The sequence below is a fragment of the Notechis scutatus genome, chromosome 7 (genome assembly GCF_049901735.1).
Source record: "Notechis scutatus isolate UNSWTSFEM ecotype Mainland chromosome 7, rNotScu1.2, whole genome shotgun sequence".
Classification (NCBI taxonomy): Eukaryota; Metazoa; Chordata; class Lepidosauria; order Squamata; family Elapidae; genus Notechis; species Notechis scutatus.
The window spans coordinates 10,914,171-10,934,084 of record NC_142015.1 but is presented as its reverse complement, the minus strand read 5'-3'; the positions used below and the strand labels follow the sequence as shown (position 1 = coordinate 10,934,084).

At 38.4% G+C, this 19,914-nt stretch overlaps 2 protein-coding genes across 7 annotated transcripts; one reads left to right on the top strand and one right to left on the bottom strand.

Moving 5' to 3' along the window:
• Positions 1 to 842: 842 nt before the first annotated feature.
• On the bottom strand, positions 843 to 8,802 carry LSM1 (LSM1 homolog, mRNA degradation associated). The gene is made up of 4 exons (XM_026671336.2): positions 8,430 to 8,802; positions 7,088 to 7,156; positions 2,124 to 2,239; positions 843 to 1,363 (listed from the first exon to the last, which is right to left on the bottom strand). Exons 1-4 carry the CDS (start codon positions 8,629 to 8,631, stop codon positions 1,193 to 1,195), a joined length of 558 nt encoding a protein of 185 aa, XP_026527121.2. The 5' UTR covers positions 8,632 to 8,802; the 3' UTR covers positions 843 to 1,192.
• Positions 8,576 to 19,419, top strand: BAG4 (BAG cochaperone 4). 6 transcript variants are annotated; one of them, XM_087969969.1, is made up of 6 exons: positions 8,576 to 8,645; positions 10,841 to 10,899; positions 14,249 to 14,350; positions 15,236 to 15,490; positions 16,119 to 16,361; positions 17,862 to 19,419. In XM_087969969.1, exons 2-6 carry the CDS (start codon positions 10,891 to 10,893, stop codon positions 18,348 to 18,350), a joined length of 1,098 nt encoding a protein of 365 aa, XP_087826095.1. In that variant the 5' UTR covers positions 8,576 to 8,645; positions 10,841 to 10,890; the 3' UTR covers positions 18,351 to 19,419. The 6 variants fall into 6 exon arrangements, with proteins under 6 accessions (XP_087826095.1, XP_026527118.1, XP_087826094.1 ...); XM_087969968.1 differs by lacking the exon at positions 8,576 to 8,645 and adding an exon at positions 10,201 to 10,402; XM_087969970.1 differs by lacking the exon at positions 8,576 to 8,645 and adding an exon at positions 10,215 to 10,402 and having other exon boundaries at positions 10,841 to 11,068.
• Positions 19,420 to 19,914: the final 495 nt, after the last annotated feature.

The window sequence follows — 19,914 nt, the reverse complement described above, 5'->3', positions numbered from 1 at the left end:
TCTTACTCCTCGCTTTCTGGTCAATGGCTGTTTGCATGATTGCATTTAATTTTGGTCATCACAATACAAAAGAGATGACGAGACTCTAGAAAGAGTGCAGAAAAGAGCAGCAAAGATGATTGGCAGTCTGGAGGCTAAATCATATGAACAATGACTGCAGGAACTGAGTACATATAGTCTAGTGAAGAATAGCAGTGACATGATAGCAGTCTTCCAATATTTGAGGGGCTGTCACAGAGAAGAGGGGATGGCCTAATCACTAACGCACCTGAGGGCAGAACAGATGGAAGTTTATCAAAAAATCATCCAACCTAAAACTAAGGAGAAATTTCCTGATGGTGAGAACAATTAATCAGTGGAATAGCTTGCCTCTGGAACTTGTGGGTGCTCCATCACTGGAGGCTTTTAAGAAGACACTGGACAACCATTTGTCTGAAATGGTACAGGGTTTCCTGCCTGAGCAGAGATTGGACTAGAAGACCTCCAAGGTCTCTTCCAATTCTCATTCTGCAATCTTACAGATAAAAGCAAATAGAAGAGAATATCTGTAGCTCAGGAATTCTTGGTGCTACCTAAGCTTGGTTGTTTGCTTGCAGATGTTACATCTTCATCGATGATGTTACCTGGTTCTATACTGAAACATCTGCAAGCAAACAATCAAGCTCAGAGGCCATTAAGAACTTTTCACAAACAAGAACTCAGATGCTCCTGTCAAACCTTCCCCCTCCTATTTGAGGGTTTTAAAGTCTCCATCAGCCCAGTTCAGAAGACAAAAATGTTTTTTGTCACTTCTCTGTCCCCCTAGAAAAGTGCCCTGATCAAAAAAGACAAATTCTCAGTAGTGCTTTCACCTTGGCTTACAGCAGTGCTTAGAATCACCTTTTATTTACAGGCTATAGGGTGTTATTTCCCCACTTCTTCCAGAAATCATTCCTGTATTTAAAAAAATTATAAACAAAATGTCCTAAACCAGCCTTCTCTTTTACAGCTGCTTCATCATGCTGGATTATATTTAATCTTCAAAAATGATTTTTCGTGAAATGGGAAGAACTACGGTTTACATCATGGTGATCCAACCGTTTTCTGGACTGGGGAAGGAATCTGAAATAATAATAAAAAAAATAGTTGTCCATTTCTTGGGCACTTCAGTACACAGTCTCCTCAATCTTTGGGAGACAGTTCAGGTAAATACTTAGTATTCGTCTAATGTATCAGCCCTTGGAACGGACAGGCCTCGCTCCTTCAGCGCTTGCATTTTTAACTTGTCTGATTCTTGCTTCGTTTGCTGCTCTACCCGTTGAACTTCCAAGATTTCCTCTATCGAGACTTGCTGCAAAGGGGTATCACTTTCCTTTTCCAGGTCCTGCAGTAGAAAAAGAGTCAATATTTCAGGGCTTGAAACTGGGAAGAAATTGCTGTTTCTTCCCTCTGAGACACAAAACACATATGCTGTGAATTTGTACAGGTATGTTCAGTGCCTCTGTTCTACACTACATTATCAAACAATTCTCAATTTTAAAAAAATCACTGAAAGATACAATTTATCATACAATAAATAATAAAAATAAAATGGGTGGAGGGATGACTCAACGGTTAAAGATGCTGAGCTTGTCAGCTGGAGAGCTGACAGCCCAAGTTTGAGGCCCAAGCTCTGTGCAACAGGGTGAGCTCCCATCCTTGCCTCAGCTCCTGCCCACCTAGCAGTTTGAAAGCATGAACATTCAAGTAGATAAATAGGTATCATTTCAGTATTCTGTGCGCCTTTGGCATTTAGCCATGTTGGACACACGGCCACTGAAAATGTCTTCATTTTGGCTGGATCCACAGCCAAGAAACAGAGGTGAGCACCATGCCCTAGATTCAAACACAACTGGACAGGGAAACCTTTACCTTTCTAAAGAATAAAAAACTCCTAAAAAATCTATTTTTTTCTGCAACCTTATGATCTCCAGACAGATCAAGCTACAAGTGCTTTTAATCCCAATTTAGGTCAGCTAATATCAATTAAGTTGTAGCAATGTTTCTCAACCATAGCAACTTTAAGCTGTAAGAATTTCAACTCCCAGAATTCCGCTCCAAGGCCTGTGATTCTTTGAATAAAGAAAAACAAGTTGCTGACTTACAATTTCTCCCAGGAGCACAACATTCTCGCCTCTGACTACGAAGATGCCACGAGGGATGTCACCATACTTTTTGCCCACATGAATGCGCTCCACTGTTTGGTGCAAAACCAGATTTGCTGAAAGTTCAGGGAGAAGGAAAGAAAGAAACAAAGATGGAAAGAGTGATGAAATGTGTGGCTGCTTGTAAAGGAAAAGTCTGCAATCTTCCACCTTTGCATTTCTGTGCAATGCGTTCCAAAGAGGTAAGCAAATAATACTAATTAGCAAATATTTCCTCTTTGTTGTCTGGCTTTGGAAGCATTGTTTCTATTTAGCACTTATGAGACCTCTGTTTTTCTTCCAACAGGTAAGAAGTGAATCTTCACCTTATTTTATTCATCCAACAACTCAATGAGATAGTTTACACTCTTTAGATGTCCTTTATAGTTTTACAAACATGATGGTGTTTCATTTTCTTTTGGTATGTCCCTAAAAAACACACTATTGTCATATATGTAGCTTATATTATATTCCCAATAGAGAATATTTGTAGCTCAGGGTTGAAATTAGGGGGGCTTTTTGCTCTCTGAGCTTGGTTGTTTTCTTGTAAACATTTCATTATCCCAACTAGATAACATCATCAGTGTTTAACAAAAAAACAGCCAAGCTCAGAGAGCACCAAAGACCTCTCAAACTTACATTGCATTACTCAAGTTTTTTTTTGTGACCTGTATTTCTAAAACTTCTTCCAACTCTTTCTTTTGTCTTACTAACATATTCTTTGTTAGTATCTTTGTTTTATCTTTGTTTATTTTCAAACCTGCTACTTTTCCATATTCTTCTATTTTTTCTATTAATTTAGGTGCTGTTTCCAATGGGTCTTCTAATATACCAGGTCATCTGCAAAAGCTTGTAATTTATACTCTTCCTTTTGGATTTTCATTCCTTTTATTTCTTTATCTTCTCTAATATTCCTATTCAACACTTCCAATGTTAACACAAACAGTAGGAGAACACAGGCAGAAAGGACCATCTCAAGCTTTCAGCTCTCCAGCAACAAGGCAAAAAATGACCCCTAACTTTCTGGTAAACAGTTGTAGACAGGAAATGTTGTACTTGCATTCTAGGGTACTGAAATGAAAGTCAGGAAAGACTAGTGTCTGTTTGCACATTGCTTGAAATCAGAGTTCCCTTGACTACCGTTTGTTAAATAATCCACAGTTCATACAATAAGTCATAAACAAAATAGCTTGGAGTGACATTCCATGTTAAGTCAGAATTAAATTTTCATGTGAATCCAAGAGTACACACCTCCAGCATTCAATTTTGGTGATCTGAGAACAATCCATCATTTTTTAAAGGTGTTAACAAGCCATTTACAAAAGCTTCTCAGCTTGGTAATCAGGAGCTTATAGGATCATGAAAGTAAATGTGGCCATTTACAAATAAGGTCTTAGCAAATAATGGTTCATTTGGAGAGCTGTACAATCAGAAAGCATATACCATAGGTAGTCCTTGCTTAGTTACTGCCTCGTTTAGCAACTGTTTGTGTTTAAGATGCAAAAGTAACTTTACAACCAGCCTCTGCATTAATGACCTTTTCGGGTCTGTAAAGGAAAGGACAGCTGAAGGAAGATCAGCATAGTTTCACTTAGTGATTGTTTCAGTTGCAGATCCCAACTGTCTATTTTTCTATGCTTTTCTCACTGAGTAAGTTGCCTTTCTTCAGAATTTCATATGCATAGCAAAATCAAAATCATAGTTGACATCCCTCATTTTTTCCAACAGGAAGTCTATTCTGTACAGAGGTATGCAAATCCAAACTCTATCTGGCATCTAACACAAATTTACCGTCTAATTCATCTGCTAGCCAAAGATGTGCAGGATTTCCATATGTGTAAATAAACATGCTGATAACAGAACAATGTTTCCCATTCTTTCAGCCCAAAAGGGACTAACCTACAAACAAATCGGCACCATCAGCTTCCAGGTTGGATGTAGGTCGGGGGCTTGCTGCCCTATATGGCCAGCATGAAATTGCAGAATGCTAGGCATTGTTCAGGAAAAAAAATTATATTGTACATATTGGATCTGAAGCCAAAAAGATTTTGCAAAGTGGAACTGAGATGCATCCACATCTGTTGGCAGTTAAGCAGTTGTATCTTTCTCTGGGCTCATACAATATATTGCCATTAAAAAATGCATTTGAGCCAGGGTGGACAAAAATTGATTAAAAAAATTGATTTTTAAAATTTAAATTGGATTTTTAAATTTTTATTAAATTTATCTTAATAAAATACTTTTGGAGTTAAAAATCTATCTAAAGATAGTTTTCTATTTAAGATACATTAATAATTTAGTTTATTCAGCATGAAATGGAGCTTAGTTATGTAGCATGAAGCTGTATACTCTGCAATATTGGGACTGTCAGTGAGTCAACAGCAGGTCAGAGGAGGAGCTGCCGTGGGACAGAGATGACAGTTGCTCTTTAAAAATTATGATTTAAATCGACTTGATTTAAATCAAATCCACCCTGATTTGACCTATGAAGACAGTGAAAGATGAAACAAGGTACTTGAAATATACATGTCAGTGTTCCTTAACTGGTGTGATTTTCCTGGGTTTGCACAACTACTGTGTAAGCCCAGCAAAACAAAACCTGCAGATTCTATAAGGAGATTCCAATAGATGTACCATGTGTGCTTATCCCAAAACATTTTTCAGCATTAAATCAAAACCGCAACGTCAGTACAGGCTCACTTGCAATTATTTGTAGGTTTACTTGTAAGGATGTGGTCAAATGCAACAATAATGGTATGCCTACCCAACCACTAGTGGGATTTGATTATTTGCAGACAAGCATTATTTAATAATCCCACATCTGGAGAACCTTTCAAGACTTCTGCTCCATGACCATATAGCAAATATTAACATCAGGCCACAGAAATATATGAACACCACTACTTATTTTCATTCCAGAAAATAGGCACAAGATACTATTTCAGTTCTGTTCCTCTGGTCAACCCCACCAAGATTACAAACCACTATAAATTAAAGAATAAGTTAGGGAAGCCCTACAGAACATGGTTTCTGAAATTCTTTTCCAAGTCCTTTGCTGATAATGTCTGTAGAAGTACAGTGTCAACATTTTATTCTGTAAATGTAAACAAATATATGTTGCATCTCTGTGGGTTTTGCTCTCCATTTGTGGGGATGCTTACATAGGTAAACACAGGAAGAGCCTTAAATCCTATGCCCATAGCAGCTTAGAATGGTCCAATAGCAAACATTTCAACCGTTGACCAATATCACAGAGACACACAGGAAGTCTTTTTCTTCTGCAGTCCCCTTTTTTCTAATCCATTTTCAAACTCAGTATTTCTTTTAGCAGTTTCTCATCCTGCACCCAATTTTGTTCCATTCTATTCAGTTGTTAGACAATTATACTGCTTAAAGACGTACAAATAAAGAGTCCCATGCCTCTTTATATAAACTTCTTTCCAACTTTCTCCAGCACAGAAAACAAAAAATAAAAATAGAGAAAAAGGAGGACGACCTATTGGGCCTCTACCAAAGAATACAGACTTCTAAATTAAATCTGAGAGTTGGGTCAATCCTGGCTCTTGTTATTTTTGTTCAATTCTTAGTATACCAGAACTAGCCTAAGCTCTAAAATAGTAGTATACAATACTGGGGATTATATGTCGCTCAGAGCTGAATTGTTGAATTCTTGATATTCTGAGCCTATTTTTCTTTTTACAGATGTTTCCCATCTGCACGAAGAAAAACAAGCTTGATAAACAATCCCATAGCAATGCACTTCTAATCTAAGAACAGAAACTACTACTTTTATAATTCTTACAATCAGATTGACCAAGTGAAGCTCTCTAAACCCAATTAGAAGCATGCCTAAGTCTTGATCTTCTGTAGCATTTGCTACCCTCTAGCGGTACAGCAGAATTCAGCAGCAAGCTGGACTTTTATGTATACATGTACGTAAAAGCCTGAATTAACAGCTAACAGCTAAAAATCAAATTCCATAGCAAAGCAGCTGAATTTCAGTAGCATAAAGTCAGGCCGGGTACAGATTTTAAAGGGGAGAAGATTGCCTCTCAAAAGTCACTCCTGCTTTTGAAAATAAGTTTTTATTTGCTGCTGCATTCCAGTGATATGATTTTTGGGGATGTTCACACACATTAGTCAAAAAAAGGGTATTGGAATGCAGTTCTCTTCCCCCATCTCACACTAATCCAGTGCTTTATTAATTGATGTTAAATACTCAGATTTCTGACCAATCTTTCTGGTCATCTGATGGTTTAGACTTTAGAACAATAATACTGCATGAAAACTAAGCTTGGGAGAACCTGGGATGATTTCTGAACCCTAGCTTTTCCCCAGAGGCCATGAAACAAAATTCCACAGGGTTATTGTGGAGCAAAAAAAAAAAAAAAAAAAGAGGAATGAATTCCATGTACACTGCTTTGAATTCCTGCAGCAAAGGCAGAATAAAAAATTATTTGCTGGAAAACTTATTTTGAAGGTACCCTAAGAACCCAATCATTTATTTTGATTTTAATCCAGGAATGTCTTTGACATTTTCTTCTTTGAATCAGTTTTGATGCCAGGTCTCCATTGATGCCATTGACAAATCCTTGCAGTTTTCTTAGCAAAATTTTTGCATGTAGTTTGCCAATGCCTCCTTCTTGGGGCTAAGAGAAACCCCAACTGGCTTTGCGTCTAAGGCAGGACTAAAATTCACAGTCTCCTGATGTCTTCACATTACACCAAACAGATTCTATATAGTTATACTCTGTCAGCAATAAGTGCTATTAAGTACATTCAAAATAAAATGTCACCTTTTTTTTTCTTTTCCTCCCTGTTCTTTCCTCAATCTTTTTTTTTCTTTGAACTGGCTTTGGCAAAATATTAGCTGAGTGAAGGACCATCAAAAGGTACATAAATGAAAAGAGAATGGTTTGCCATACCAAACTGATCAATGCTGCGTAAATATCCAATCAGTGTTCTGCCATCTCTAAGGAGGACCAAGTGTTTCTCTGGAGAGGGAAAAAAGAGAGGAAAATCTCATTAATTTGCTTTTCTAGTTCTGAAAATCTATGAGCCTTGGAGTTTTGCAAAATATATTTACTGTGTTGTTTTCTATAAAAATGCTTGTCGCTTAGGTTTGCTATTTGGGATTATAAAGAATGATCAGATTCACTGTACAAGCAGAGAGGTGCAGGAATCCAATTAACCTATTTGGATTTGATTTTCATTGCTTGAATTTGCTTTTTCTTCCTCATTCGTTCTAACTTAACTGAAAACTTAGTTCACACCATTTTTAAAATGTTGGATTTTACAGTATTAACAGTCTGCCACATTTTATGCTTATAACACACCATAAACTATGGTTTACTCAGCTCAGTGTTCAGGAGTTCTTTTGCACAGTGCAGCATAAACATACCATATGGACTGCACATATGCAACATGCTAGTCTAAAAATATAACCAGCTATTTTGTGGTTCAGGTGATTATGTAAGAATATATCTAAAATGGGGTTATCTTTTGACCAGCATTGGAAGGATGTTTGCCTTTAAAAGCCATTCACAAACGTATCACTGAAGGAAACTATCATGAAAACATTGCTAGTGTAAAACATGGTTGACTTATGTTTCAATGTCTCTGGTAGGTAGGAAACAAACTTAGGCTTCAACCCTCCCAACTTTTGTAAAAATTCACCAGTGGCTTTGAAACTATGGGTTACAACTTAGGGTATTGTGCAAAACTCCCCAACTGTAGCTTATCCCATTAACAATGATTTCAATTAACTTGACCAAAGCCCACCGCAAGTCAAGTTAAAGCCTTTACAAGCCACTTTCAAGGCAGAAAAGAGAAGAAAAAGCAGGAAGATAGTGCCAAGGTATCCGCCACACACCCTCCAAAACAGAGAGAGGTGTCCCTGCTACTATACGGAACGCTCGCCAGCCGCAAATCCTTCAAACCGAAATCAGCCACAACGCAGCGCTCCATGCCTCTCTTTTTGGGAAGGGGGGTCTCTCCCCTTTTTTACCCCCTTCGCATTCATGGCCCTACCCCTGCCTGCTGCCGCCATGCATGCATGCGTGCATGCCAGCCAGGTTGTAGGGCAGCGGAGCTTAAATTAGTGCAGTGCCATTTCCTAAAGCAAAGGCTTTATCTAGAGGAGAGAAGTGGAAAGAAAGCTGGTTCAAAACCCGAGAAAAGGAGAAAGACCGGCTGGTTTTGCAAGGAGCCACCCGCCAGGCGCCAAGGGACGCCGTGCTGAGGCGGGGCGCCCGGCAAGCAACTCACTGTCGATATCTTGGATGAGGCTAGCCGTGCCCGGCATATAATTCATTTTTTCCCCGGACGCAGCGGAAGCTCCGCCGCCTGCATCGGCCCTGGGAGAAGCGGAACCTGCTCTTGCCCTCTCCCCGCCCGGTCCGGAAGCACAAGCTCCGGCGGGGCGGGGAGACAAAGGGGGACCCGTGCCCGGCGGCGAATTGGTGCGCATGGGAGTTCCCAGGAGTGAGTCTGGCAGCGCCGGCCTCGACCCTTAAATAGGCGGACAGGGAAGGGCGGAGGGGTCGGAAGCGGCCGCGCCCGGCTGGCTGGAGCGCAATCAAAGACGGGATCGGAAAGGGATCTCGGCTGCGCCCGCCGGTCAGGAGCTCCTACCCCCCCCCTCGGGATTTGGGCTTCAGCGGGGTCAGTAAACTACGTGAAAACCTGGTTTGCTGTGGAAAGCCTGCTATACTCTGGTCTGTAGGACGTGAGAGTTCACCTAATGTGTTTTATTCAATAAATCATCATTTAGGATGCTATGATCCCAGTTCTAAAATTGATGTATATGCAAGCTTGCAGGATCCTAACTCAGCCTGAAGATCACTGGGTGACCTTGGGTTATAATTGCACATTCATTTTATCCTTTTGCTCTTATATTATTCTACTCCAAATGGTGCCTGAACTAGTCCCTACAGTTTTCTCGGCATGGTTTTCTCAAGGAGTTTGCCATTTTCTACTTCCTTAGGGCTAAGAGAACGACTGGCCCTAGGTCATCTAGCTGGCTTTGGGTGGGAGCTGAATTTAACCACTGCATCAAACTGGCTCTATTCTATTGTTTTATATTCTTACTTTTTCAACAGTATTACAAAAACTAAGAATTCTTATTTAAAATAGTGTTTCATATTACATTCTTATAACCCTAAATTTTAGGTATTATTTGTATCGCATAGATTTTATTATTGCTATTTTATTATTGTGATTTTTATTTACACTGGTCTACCATTGATGTAAAGATATGTACAGTATTTGTATGCTACTCATTTTAAGGATAAAATAGAAGGCAAAATTTGTATGCCATTTGTCCTATTGTGTTCAGCCTAAGAAAGCCTTGACTGGATGTAGCTTTCCTAACCTGCTCTCCCGCAGATATATATGTAACGGTTAAAATGGCTTCAAATACTACTGCAAACTCGGTTAATTGAAAGCCTGCTGAATGTCCTTAACATGTACAGTACATGTACAGTAGAGACAATCTATATTTTAAAACTATTTAAAAGAAAATAATATAAAAATATTCCTGGGCATAAAATCCCCGTTCAAAATTCTCTTTCAAGTACCTATACAATATTATTTAATTTCTGTTTTGTCCCCAATCTTGTTTTGATGGGGACTCTCCATTGGCCCTCCAAATTTGTTATTTGTGGGATAAACCATGCTCAACCCATGACAATATTCCTCTTCCGAAATAAAGTTTGAAGGTAAATCCTGCTATGTAAAATAAATAACAAATGACAAAAGGGGGGAGGGGAATTTCTCATCTTGGCTCTAAACAAAATCCGAATTCCTCTTTTTTTCCCCCGGCGCTTTAAGAGTTAATTGAAAGTTTCTTCTAACTCAGACTAGCTGATTGGATAACATTCCCAGTGACGTTGGAGAGTGGTCCCCACTTATTGACGTCAGCAGCAGCGTTTGTTTCTTTAGCAAAACCCTACCGCTTTCCCCACATCCGGGAATATCGCAAATAGCCAATCGAAGGCGAAGAGGTGTGTTGATCGTTGTGATTGGTCGCTTGGTGAACAGGCGCACTGCTTTACAAGGGGGGGAAAATAAATACTAATTGAGAGTCCGTAATGGCGGCGACGTTAAAGAGGTTACGCGGAACAGAAGTGGAACGAGTTCGGCCTGAACCGGAGCCTCCCCCACCGTTGTGGGGCATGGCACCATTTAGGTGTGCCCAGCACCGCAGCAGCGGGCAGAGCGCGGTTCAGGGCGGCTCCCAGGTAACGGCCCAGTCCATACCCTATTTTCTCTCTCATTTATTAACGCTATATGACGTAATTGACCGCCCCAGGCCACCGTCTGCGTCTCCTTTGCTCTTCCCCCTCCCCCGAAGTGCTGCCACGTGCTCTGTCCAGTCTTGTTGCGTCTACTCTGAGAAGGAAGTGAAACGAAGCCGGTTCTGTTTTGTCCCCTCGTTATTCCTTCCCTTCTCATTTGTTTTAATGATTGCTTAGCTGACTCTAGTCTGATGCATTCCTTCAAGTGCACGCTTGCCGGAGCTGAGCCATAACAAAAACCTTCCCTTGGTTCGGCTAAGTCAGAAAAAGAGGGGAGGGGGGAGCCTTGGATTGATTAGAAGTTGAAAAAAATGGTAAGACCTGTATGAAAAATCCTCTTCTTGTTCCTATCTAGAATTTTTCATCCTTGTCTCTCCCCAGGAAAATCGTATAGACTTTAATTCTCGAAAAGGAGCCCAGAGACTCAGGAAATGTTCTTGGTGAGTGCTTTTTCCTATATTGGAAAAAGACTTGCTGGCTAACATAACATGGAAGGGAGGGACTACTGCATAAATCTGGGGAAAACATAAAGCAAGTCTGTTTTGTTTGATCTTTTCTTTTGGGGCTGTGTACAGCTGCAGGCTCTCTTAACAATTCTGTGTCATGAAGGTAGGTTCTAGGAAATTGTTTAAATGTCTTAAAATGTTTTGTTTTGTATTCCTAGAAGGTTCTTTCATTGATCATTATATTACCTGGCAAATACAGCTTATTTTCAAAGCCTGGGTGGGATTAGCTGGCTCTTAGCTGCTTTTTAAGGTAGTTGCTTTCTGTTTTGGAACTTGATTCATAGTCATCAAAATGTTGAAGCAGATTCAAATAGAGTTTTTTTTTAAGTAGTTCATAGTGGAATTGTGGTAGTATTGTGTAGAAGATGCTGTTTTGAAGCACCTGTTTTTAGTTTATTGTACCCTAGTTTTTTTCACATCTTAAAAATTGAGATTGTAACAATAAAGGATTTACAAAAGTTATAAAGATTCTGAATGAAGAGCAAAGAAATCCTAAATTTAAACTGTGAACAATTGTCTAATAATACACTTTAACACTTAGAAAATTCTTAACAAGCAGTGGTTATGATCTGAATTCCTTCTTATTTCTTGGGTGATTAGTTTTAGTACAAACATTTGGCATTGCTGAGAGGAGGCAATGCTTACAACATTTAGACAAGTAGAGATGAGATAGCCTTAAGCATTAGTTAGTGAAACTAGTGAATGTAAGTAGAGCAATACAGTGTTATTACTATAATTCTAGACACCTTATTTTAATGTTGGAATAGAAATAACTAATGTGTTTTAAAGCTCACTAATGTTTTAACTCACTAATTATTAACTTCCTGTTCTGGGAAAATATTGTAGTTTTTGGAATTTTAAGAAATTAAATATGTATGCCTCCAGTTAAATCACATTGAGGACAGATGACAAACTATATTTGCATTCTATAAATTCTTGGACAGTTTGATAGGTTGTGAATAATAGAATAGATTTCTTTATAAGAGTATCAGGAAAAATTTTTTAATTAGTTCGTTTGCTGAAGAGAGATTTAAGATAAAGCTTGCTTTTTGTTAGTCAGTCCTGGCAGCCATTCAGTAAATAGTCTGTAAGTGTAAAAGAAAAGGTGTTGCCCAGATGATTATTAAATTAAACATACATAGGCTTACCAATGTTATTTTAGTGCATCACAAATATCAGCAGATATTAAAAATGTAAAAACAATTATTTCAAATTGTGTTTTGATACCACTTAAATTAATAGCTCAATCAGTGAAATAGGTCCTGAAAGACTCTGATATTTTACTACTGATGGTTAAAATTACCAGTGCAAAATATCTAAGTTTAAGCAATTCATTAAGGAGTCTCATAAATTGTATTGGTTAAAGAAAAATGGATAGTAGCTGAGACTATTTTCCTTGAGAAATGGAGGATGGTATTTTTATGATCTTTCTATCTGTATCTACTTATAATTCTTGATATTCCGTGCAGCACCTTAACTTTTCCATTTCTAAAAAATACAGCTCAGTCTCAAAATCTATAAGAGTAAATGGACATCCACAAGAGTTTATGCAGCGGTAATTTGGTTGGTCTTTCAGATGCCACTAGGATTTTTTTAGAGGATTTAGTGTTACTGTCGGACTCGCTGTTATATAATTGAAGTAAAATTAAAGATATAGTATGAGTGAGTTATTTGAATCTTAAATAAATTTTAGATTATTGTACTCTGGGGTGTGCCTAAACATTTTAAGTTTGTGTTTAGGTATTGTTGGGATACATATTGGTTATTCTGATCCTTATTTATAGCTCTTACCATTTGAAGATTACAGATTTTCTAGTCATTGCTTGGAAGAAACCATTACTATATATCCACTATTTCCAGATCATTCCTATCAGATATTATAATATCCTTCCATGAATGTAATATGTAGCCATTTTTACCTAACACCACAAGAGTTTCCAATTCTTTGTGTATGGTAAAGATCACCCAACAAATGAGCTAAGCTTTAAGGTGTTGTAAAGCATTTCAGAAATGTAATACTAGATGTATTGTAGCGCAGAGTACTTCATTCACCTGCTCTCTGATCCTCTCACTCACCTGCCTCCCAGGATTTGATTTTTGCAGATAAAATTTAGATTTGTTATTAGTCATAGCTGTGTGTTCATATAAATATAAATTGCATTATGAAAAAGGAAGCTCCTCTTTCCATTTCCTGATACAACCTTGAAAAGACTGTAAGTCTTCTACAGTGTGCTCATCCTATTTTTGCCAGTGGTTATGAGTCTTAATGTGTCATAAATAAAACAAGACTTCCTTGCCTGTCTGCCAGTCACCACTTAAAATACAAACACACACACACACACACAAACACACACAGAGAGAGAAAGAGAGAGAGAGAGATTTCCCCCAAAATATTACCAACCCCGAAAATACAACCTACCCCGAAAATAAGCTTCAGCCTGGTTTTTGACGTGCACACCTCATATCAACCCTATCCCAAAAATAAGCCCTAGTGAAGGGGATAGGCGTGGCCAGTATAGGAGGTGGCAAGTGTGTGCGGGCCAATGATACCTGGTAGCAGCAGCCCATGCAGCACAGGTGAGTTGAGTACTTGTGCAAGCAGCAGGCGGAAGCAGAGGCAGGGAATCTGGATGCACTGGACAGTCTGCAGGGAAGCCGAGTGGCTCTGCCTCCACTTACTGGTGCCTCTGCGCAAAGACAAGCCTCCCACAACCCCTGGCCCATAGATTCTCGGCTTTCCTGCGGCCGCGCAGCACATCCGGATCCCCTGCCCCCTCCCCCGCATCTCTGCCTCTGCTGTTTGGACAATCAACTCACCTGCGCTGAAGAGCCTGCGGAGCCCGAGAGCGTGCCAACCAAGGGGCTGGTGGGTGGCTGGAATTCTGGAATACAAGGATGGTAAACTACCCTGTGAAGTTAAAAAACTAGTTGGCTCAAACAAGAGGCTAACCATTTTTATAATGTAGCCAAGAAAGCTGTATCAGTAGTCCCACACAGTCACCAAGAGTTGATCAAGTCAAGCCATTACTTTTTAGAGGCGCCTCTGCTACAAGGATCTTCTTACAACAGAAATCACACATGTTGCTACAAGCAGACTGCTGAATTTAGCTTGGTAGCCATGGATTGGCAAGAAGATTTTCCAGCAACATTCTGTTGAACTTCCTACTGATGGTCTGACATTCAGCTTGAATGCAAAAGTTAGATAACTATATATACTATTCTAGAAATATTCTAGGTGAGCCTAATCACTTACAGAAATTAAATGTATTGGTTCTTCCTATAGGAACAGCCTCCTTATCCCGGGTATGCCCCCAATTACTGGAATTCATCTCCAAGAGCTTCCTATTCAAATCCATATCCTGTTGGATCAGAGCTTCAAGGCCAGGTAGAGTAATAGGAATAACATACTGCATTTTGTCTGGACATGGCTTCTTGTAGAATAATTAAGCTTCTGGTTTGAGAGTTGGTAGTATATAATACGATCTTAAAAAGATCAAATTAAGTAATGCAGCATACAAATTTTCAGAGGTTTTCTGCTCTGTAAAATTTTGTGTAAGAATTTAGATGTCACCTGGGCACAAAACTTAAGCACCTGAAATTTTGCCCTAAATGACGGTTTATAAAATCTGTCTCAAACTGTTTATTAGCCTGTCATCCATGTTCACAGGACTTCTTGTTTTATGCAAATAGTTTATATAGAAGTATCAGTGATTTTAATATCTTATCCAACTGGGTCATTTTGTTTTATTGTTAGCAGAACCAAGCAAGCAGTAATAAATGTAACAGTTTCTTTTGCTACGAAATCCTTGGTGTTTTCTGAGCTTGGTTGTTTGCTTGCAAACGTTTAATTATCCAACTGGTAGCATCAGTGCAAGTGAGTGTGGGATTTGGTCTCTTTTTATGTCTAGTAGTGTCTCTTCTGGCAATGTGGGGGTGTGGTTTTCTCCCTGATAATTTCTTGGTTAGGGCATTGTTCTCTGCTTGATAGTTTGGCTGGTGTTAATCTCTGCTTATCTGGGTGTTGACTGTTGGCGTGAATATGTTCTGGTCTTTTTGCTTCCTTCTTAGCTTTTTTACAAGCAATATTCTATATTGTCCATAACTAAAAGTTGCAAGAACCAAAAAATCTTAATAGCTGTCATTTTGTTTACTGAGGTTGCTTAAGCAAATAACTCTGGAACTGTCTTTGAATAAGGTATTGATATCCTAATTAATTCTTGTCTTTAAGCTAGGCTAGCCATTTCAAATAGCTTCTCTTTTTGTCCTCCAGGGAATTGATTCTTCCTACACAAATGGTGCCTATGGACCTTCATATCCAGCTCCTGGGGCAGGGCCGCCATACCCAAGTCTCCCACAGTCAAACACATACTATTCTTCAGAGCGCTCTCCTGCCACTTACTCTACAGACACTTCTAGCATATATAGAACTCCATCATTGGCATCAAACTGGAATTACCCTCCTCCAGACTGTCCAGCTGAAGGTTCCATGGTGAGGAGGCAGGTAGCAGGTTACTCCCCTCTACAAGTAAATATCTAATATGAATCATCATTGCGTATATGTGTATTTGGTCATCTTAAGACAACAAACATACCTAATCTTCCTGCCTCTTAGTCTCTCCCTAACAACAAACCTACAAGGTGGGTTGGTTGTAAAGAGTGGCTGGCACAATGTCATCATCCAGCTTTCATGCTTAAGGGAGGCCTGGCACTTGCCTCTTCTAGGCCATAATATTTTGTCTGTTTCAATTGCTGCCCTTCTTTCTTCTTTTCAAGTGGCAGATATAGAAACAGTAAATGAAAAAGAGCATTCAGATACTGAAAGAAGGGGAGATCACACATGGTATTATGAAGCATCTACTCTAAAGTGCTGGCGTGTGTCCTGATCATGAAAATAAGGAAATGGGGGAGGGCAAACCATTGCTTACTCAGCTGTATTACACTCCGCATGGATGGATCATAATCAGATGTGCCCATCAGAAAAGGGCCCAGTCCTTTGAAGCATGAACAGGAATGTTGTTTTTCTATTAGCACCATGGAAATACTGCTACTAGAAATGTCTTAATGTGATGTAATTAAGTGTAAATGTAATTAAGTGATGAGTTTTCCTGGGATGATTAAAGAAACAGTGTCTCTGTATCCCCCTTTTCCTACAGGGCCCAGCTTTTCCGCTCCCACCCTATCCCTATGGAGATTGCAATCCTAACATTCCACAGCAGAGGCCACCTCCTCCTCAACCAGGACTTCAAGATGCCACTTGGCAAACACCTGGCACTTATGGAATGCAGCCTCCCTATGGTTGGCCCCCTCCCCCGGCGGGGCAAGGGAATCCGTATGTTGCAGAATCTTGGCCTAGCAGTGATGCGTCTACTCTACACCCCCCAAATAACAATCCTAAGGTATGTCTTTGAAATACACAAGGGGTTGGTGCATTATTTATTCAAGATCAGAAACTCCATTTTCATCTGCTTTAGGATTTGTGCCCTACATCATAGGAAGAATCCCATTGGATACAGTATCTAACTCCCTTGAAGCAAAATCCAAAATTTTAAAATGGTGCTTGTTACCAGCTGTTTAATAAATACCTGTTTTGGGACAGTTGTTTTATTTAAAAATCCTGAATGTTGTAATACTAATTCATAGTTTAGCTGTACTTACTTATTCTTTAATGCAAAATATTAAATAATATGCTGAAAATTTAGGGTTGTGTCTTCAAAATACCATAGAATTGAAACTGGTTGAAACACTATCACTCTAAATAAATTATTTAGTAATTTAATTTAAAATAAACATGTCAAAGTGTCACTAACTTGCAATAAAAAAGCTCAAAATTAAGACAGTTTCAAAAATACTGATTACAAGAAAGTGATGTAATTTTTTTCAAATACATACTGTCACTAACATACTGTAGGAAATTAATATAAAAAAGAATGAAAGTGGAGTGTAAAGGACTAGAGTTAAGGTAACAGTTATTAAAAATAAAAATATCCTGATCAGCTTTCAGTCTGAGAAACAAAGTATGAGTTTATATTAGGTGTATTATCTGAAATAAGTCTGATTTAATAGGAAATTTGCAGACCCAGGCTTTAAATGTTAAAAAAATGGAGTAGTACAGCATTATACTTTTTAATTATTTAATTAATTATTATTTACAGTGAGTAAAATGAGGACCCAAATTGTTGGGGGCAATATGCTGACTTTGTAAACCGCTTAGGGTTGTAAAGCACTATAAAGCGGTATATAAGTCTAACTGCTATTGCTATTATAGTACATCTAGAGGAGATTTGTATAGATGCAGAATTGCAGAGGGAAATAGCTATTTAAAAAAGCAAGGTGATTAATATTCAATGTATTGATATAGAAACATTTTGCCAAGAGCATTTGGGTAGAATACTGGAGAAATCTTGTTCGATCGTAGTTGAAATGTTTTGATATTGCAGAAATTGGTAACAATAAAATAAAGTTTTAAAAAGAAACCTAATAGGAAAAGTAATTGGAGATGCTCATTTTGAAACTTACAAGTCTTCAGTGTAGTAGCTGTTGAGTTTACACATATGTACGTGAGGAAGGAAGTACTTAGTCTAGTGAGCTCTTACATTCTTGTTTTTGCTTACTGTGTTATAGAACCCATGAGAAGATCACCTAGGTTTTAGGCTATTGGATCATGGCACATTGTGATGTCATTCTGACAGGTTCAAAAGTCAGGTCCTATCCATAGTGGCCTTCAGTACTAGAACCTTTTTGCACTGGCATCTTGAGCATGCAGATCTTACAAATATGCAGAGAAACACGCTGGCAATATTGGCCATCTAGGGATCTGCTTTCACAGCATTTTCGAGACAGGATGGGGGGAAATGGAATTGATAAGAGTTGTTCAAATTGCTTTTTTTCTGCTTTAGGACTCTTTTAGCCAAATGGATCAAGGAATTAACCAACATGGTTATCTTCCTGAAGCCAATAATTTGCCTTCTGGGACAACGAATGACTACAATCCAACACAGCTTGATGTTAAGCCATCTGCTTCCAACCCCAAAGTGCAGTATAGTGCACAGCCCCAGCTGTATGATAATGTGCATAAGAAACCATCTGTGATTAACAGTGGATCAGCTTCTAAAATAAACATACAGCCTCCAACTAATGTGCTGCCTGGAATACAGAAGATCGCACAAGTTATGGAGGGAATTGAACTGTTGGAAGAAGAAGTGGATGAATTTGTAGGTAAAAAGACAGATAAGGACTACTGGTTGCTGGAAGAAATGCTGACCAAGAAGTTGTTGGAACTGGACTCGGTAGATACAGGTGGTCAGGACAATGTGCGCCAGGCAAGGAAAGAGGCAGTTCATAGAATCCAAGCTGTACTGGAAGAGCTGGAAAGGAAGGGTCTTTAATGTGAATGACAGTGTTAAAATCCAGTCCTGAAATTATTACAGGTCTCTGGCTTTTCTCTTGACCTCCAAAGCAATAAGTGGGGATGTGCATTTTGACTTTAGGAAATCAAGCATGGTAAGTTTGATCTGATTTAACAAATGGGTCAGATCTAGAATCTAGTTTAGTATGGTGGTTATCCCATTCAATGAGTAAGAAGGGATGAAATGCTGACCCTTGTTGTTTTAAGGGTTTCATTGCATAGTTTTACCAGCTACAAGAGAGAAATGATTTGGCGAAAAGAGATTGGGATTTACATCTCAGAAAATCTCCTGGACCATCAAGGATTTCAGCAAGTTACTTGTCATATTTGAAAGGTAGAAAAAAATCTTTTAAGTTGCAATGCAGCACCAGTAAAGCCATGACTTTGGGCTCTTTAGCTAATTTTTCCTGTACATTATTTATAGATTCTTCCTGATCATCATGTAAATTGTGTAATATCTTTTGGGATATAATATGTTCAAGTGCAACCATGCTGATAAGCCATGTGTATCACTAAGGCAACCAAACAGGCATTTTTCATGTTATTTCTCCCTCATCTCTTATGCAAATATCCACATTTTTTTAAAAAAATGGGATAAGAAAAAGGAACCTAGAAGATGCTTGAATTGCTGGCACTTTTAACTAATAAACTGATTCTGAGGATTTGGATCAGGAGAATTTGGTGATAAATACTTAGTTGTGACATAGACTTTATGTATTACAGTTGCTTATATTCTGGTTTAATCTGCTACAGCTGATTTGAAATGTATCATCAGCTCTTCACAGTGTGTCCCTGATTCAAAAAGGCAAGAAATACATCTTTTAATGTTTTAAAAAACAGTTATTTATTGTAAGAGGTTTTTTTTTTAAAGAACACTGTGTCAAATAGCTAAAATAATAAAATAAATGTTAGAAGTGTTCTAGTAAGAACTTCGTACAATACATAAAAGACTTGTATACCACTTTGGAAGTCTTTCTGGTTGAAAAGCAGGGTATAACTGCTTTAAAAGAAAATTGTACATAATGATACAGAAAATATATCTTAAATATGGTATTGTAGTTCCTGGTTTCTTGTACCCCAGTGCTCTGAATATCAGCAGCAAGAAAAATACGTGATTTGGCTGTAACATTAGCTATTGACTTTCCTTCCTTAAATTTTAAAAGCCTAGTTGATACTGTTTGTTGCAATGAACTCAAACTCCCAACTGTTATATTAGCTGGTAGGTTTTTTTTAATATTGCATGGCCTTTTTCTGCTGTAAATCTGAAGTGTTTATAAACTTTATAAAATCAGGATGGGAATATGCTATAAAGATAATATTCAGCAACGAATAAAAGAACAGATCAGCCAAATTAAAAAGATCTGTGCAACAATTCTATTGTGAAAGTATCAGATAAGAAAACCACAAGAATATGCAGTTTTCTCCATGGTAGGAAAGAAACATTCACGGAAAAACCATGTTCAGTTTTCATATTTTTACTTGTTTTAAAGAGTCAGTAGTACTGTTTTATATGGAAAGCCTTTTTATTGCATAAGGAGAACAAA

Bases quoted from the DNA above. Each gene is read 5' to 3' on its own strand.
- BAG4 (XM_026671333.2), top strand. From the start codon at position 10,253: ATGGCGGCGACGTTAAAGAGGTTACGCGGAACAGAAGTGGAACGAGTT. The intron at 10,403-14,248 runs GTAACGGCCCAG...TTCTTCCTATAG, and splicing joins CGGTTCAGGGCGGCTCCCAG to GAACAGCCTCCTTATCCCGG. The intron at 15,491-16,118 runs GTAAATATCTAA...CTTTTCCTACAG, and splicing joins CAGGTTACTCCCCTCTACAA to GGCCCAGCTTTTCCGCTCCC.
- LSM1 (XM_026671336.2), bottom strand. From the start codon at position 8,631: ATGCGCACCAATTCGCCGCCGGGCACGGGTCCCCCTTTGTCTCCCCGC. The intron at 7,157-8,429 runs GTGAGTTGCTTG...TTCCCTCTCCAG, and splicing joins CCTCATCCAAGATATCGACA to AGAAACACTTGGTCCTCCTT. The intron at 1,364-2,123 runs GTAAGTCAGCAA...TTTCTACTGCAG, and splicing joins TTGTGCTCCTGGGAGAAATT to GACCTGGAAAAGGAAAGTGA.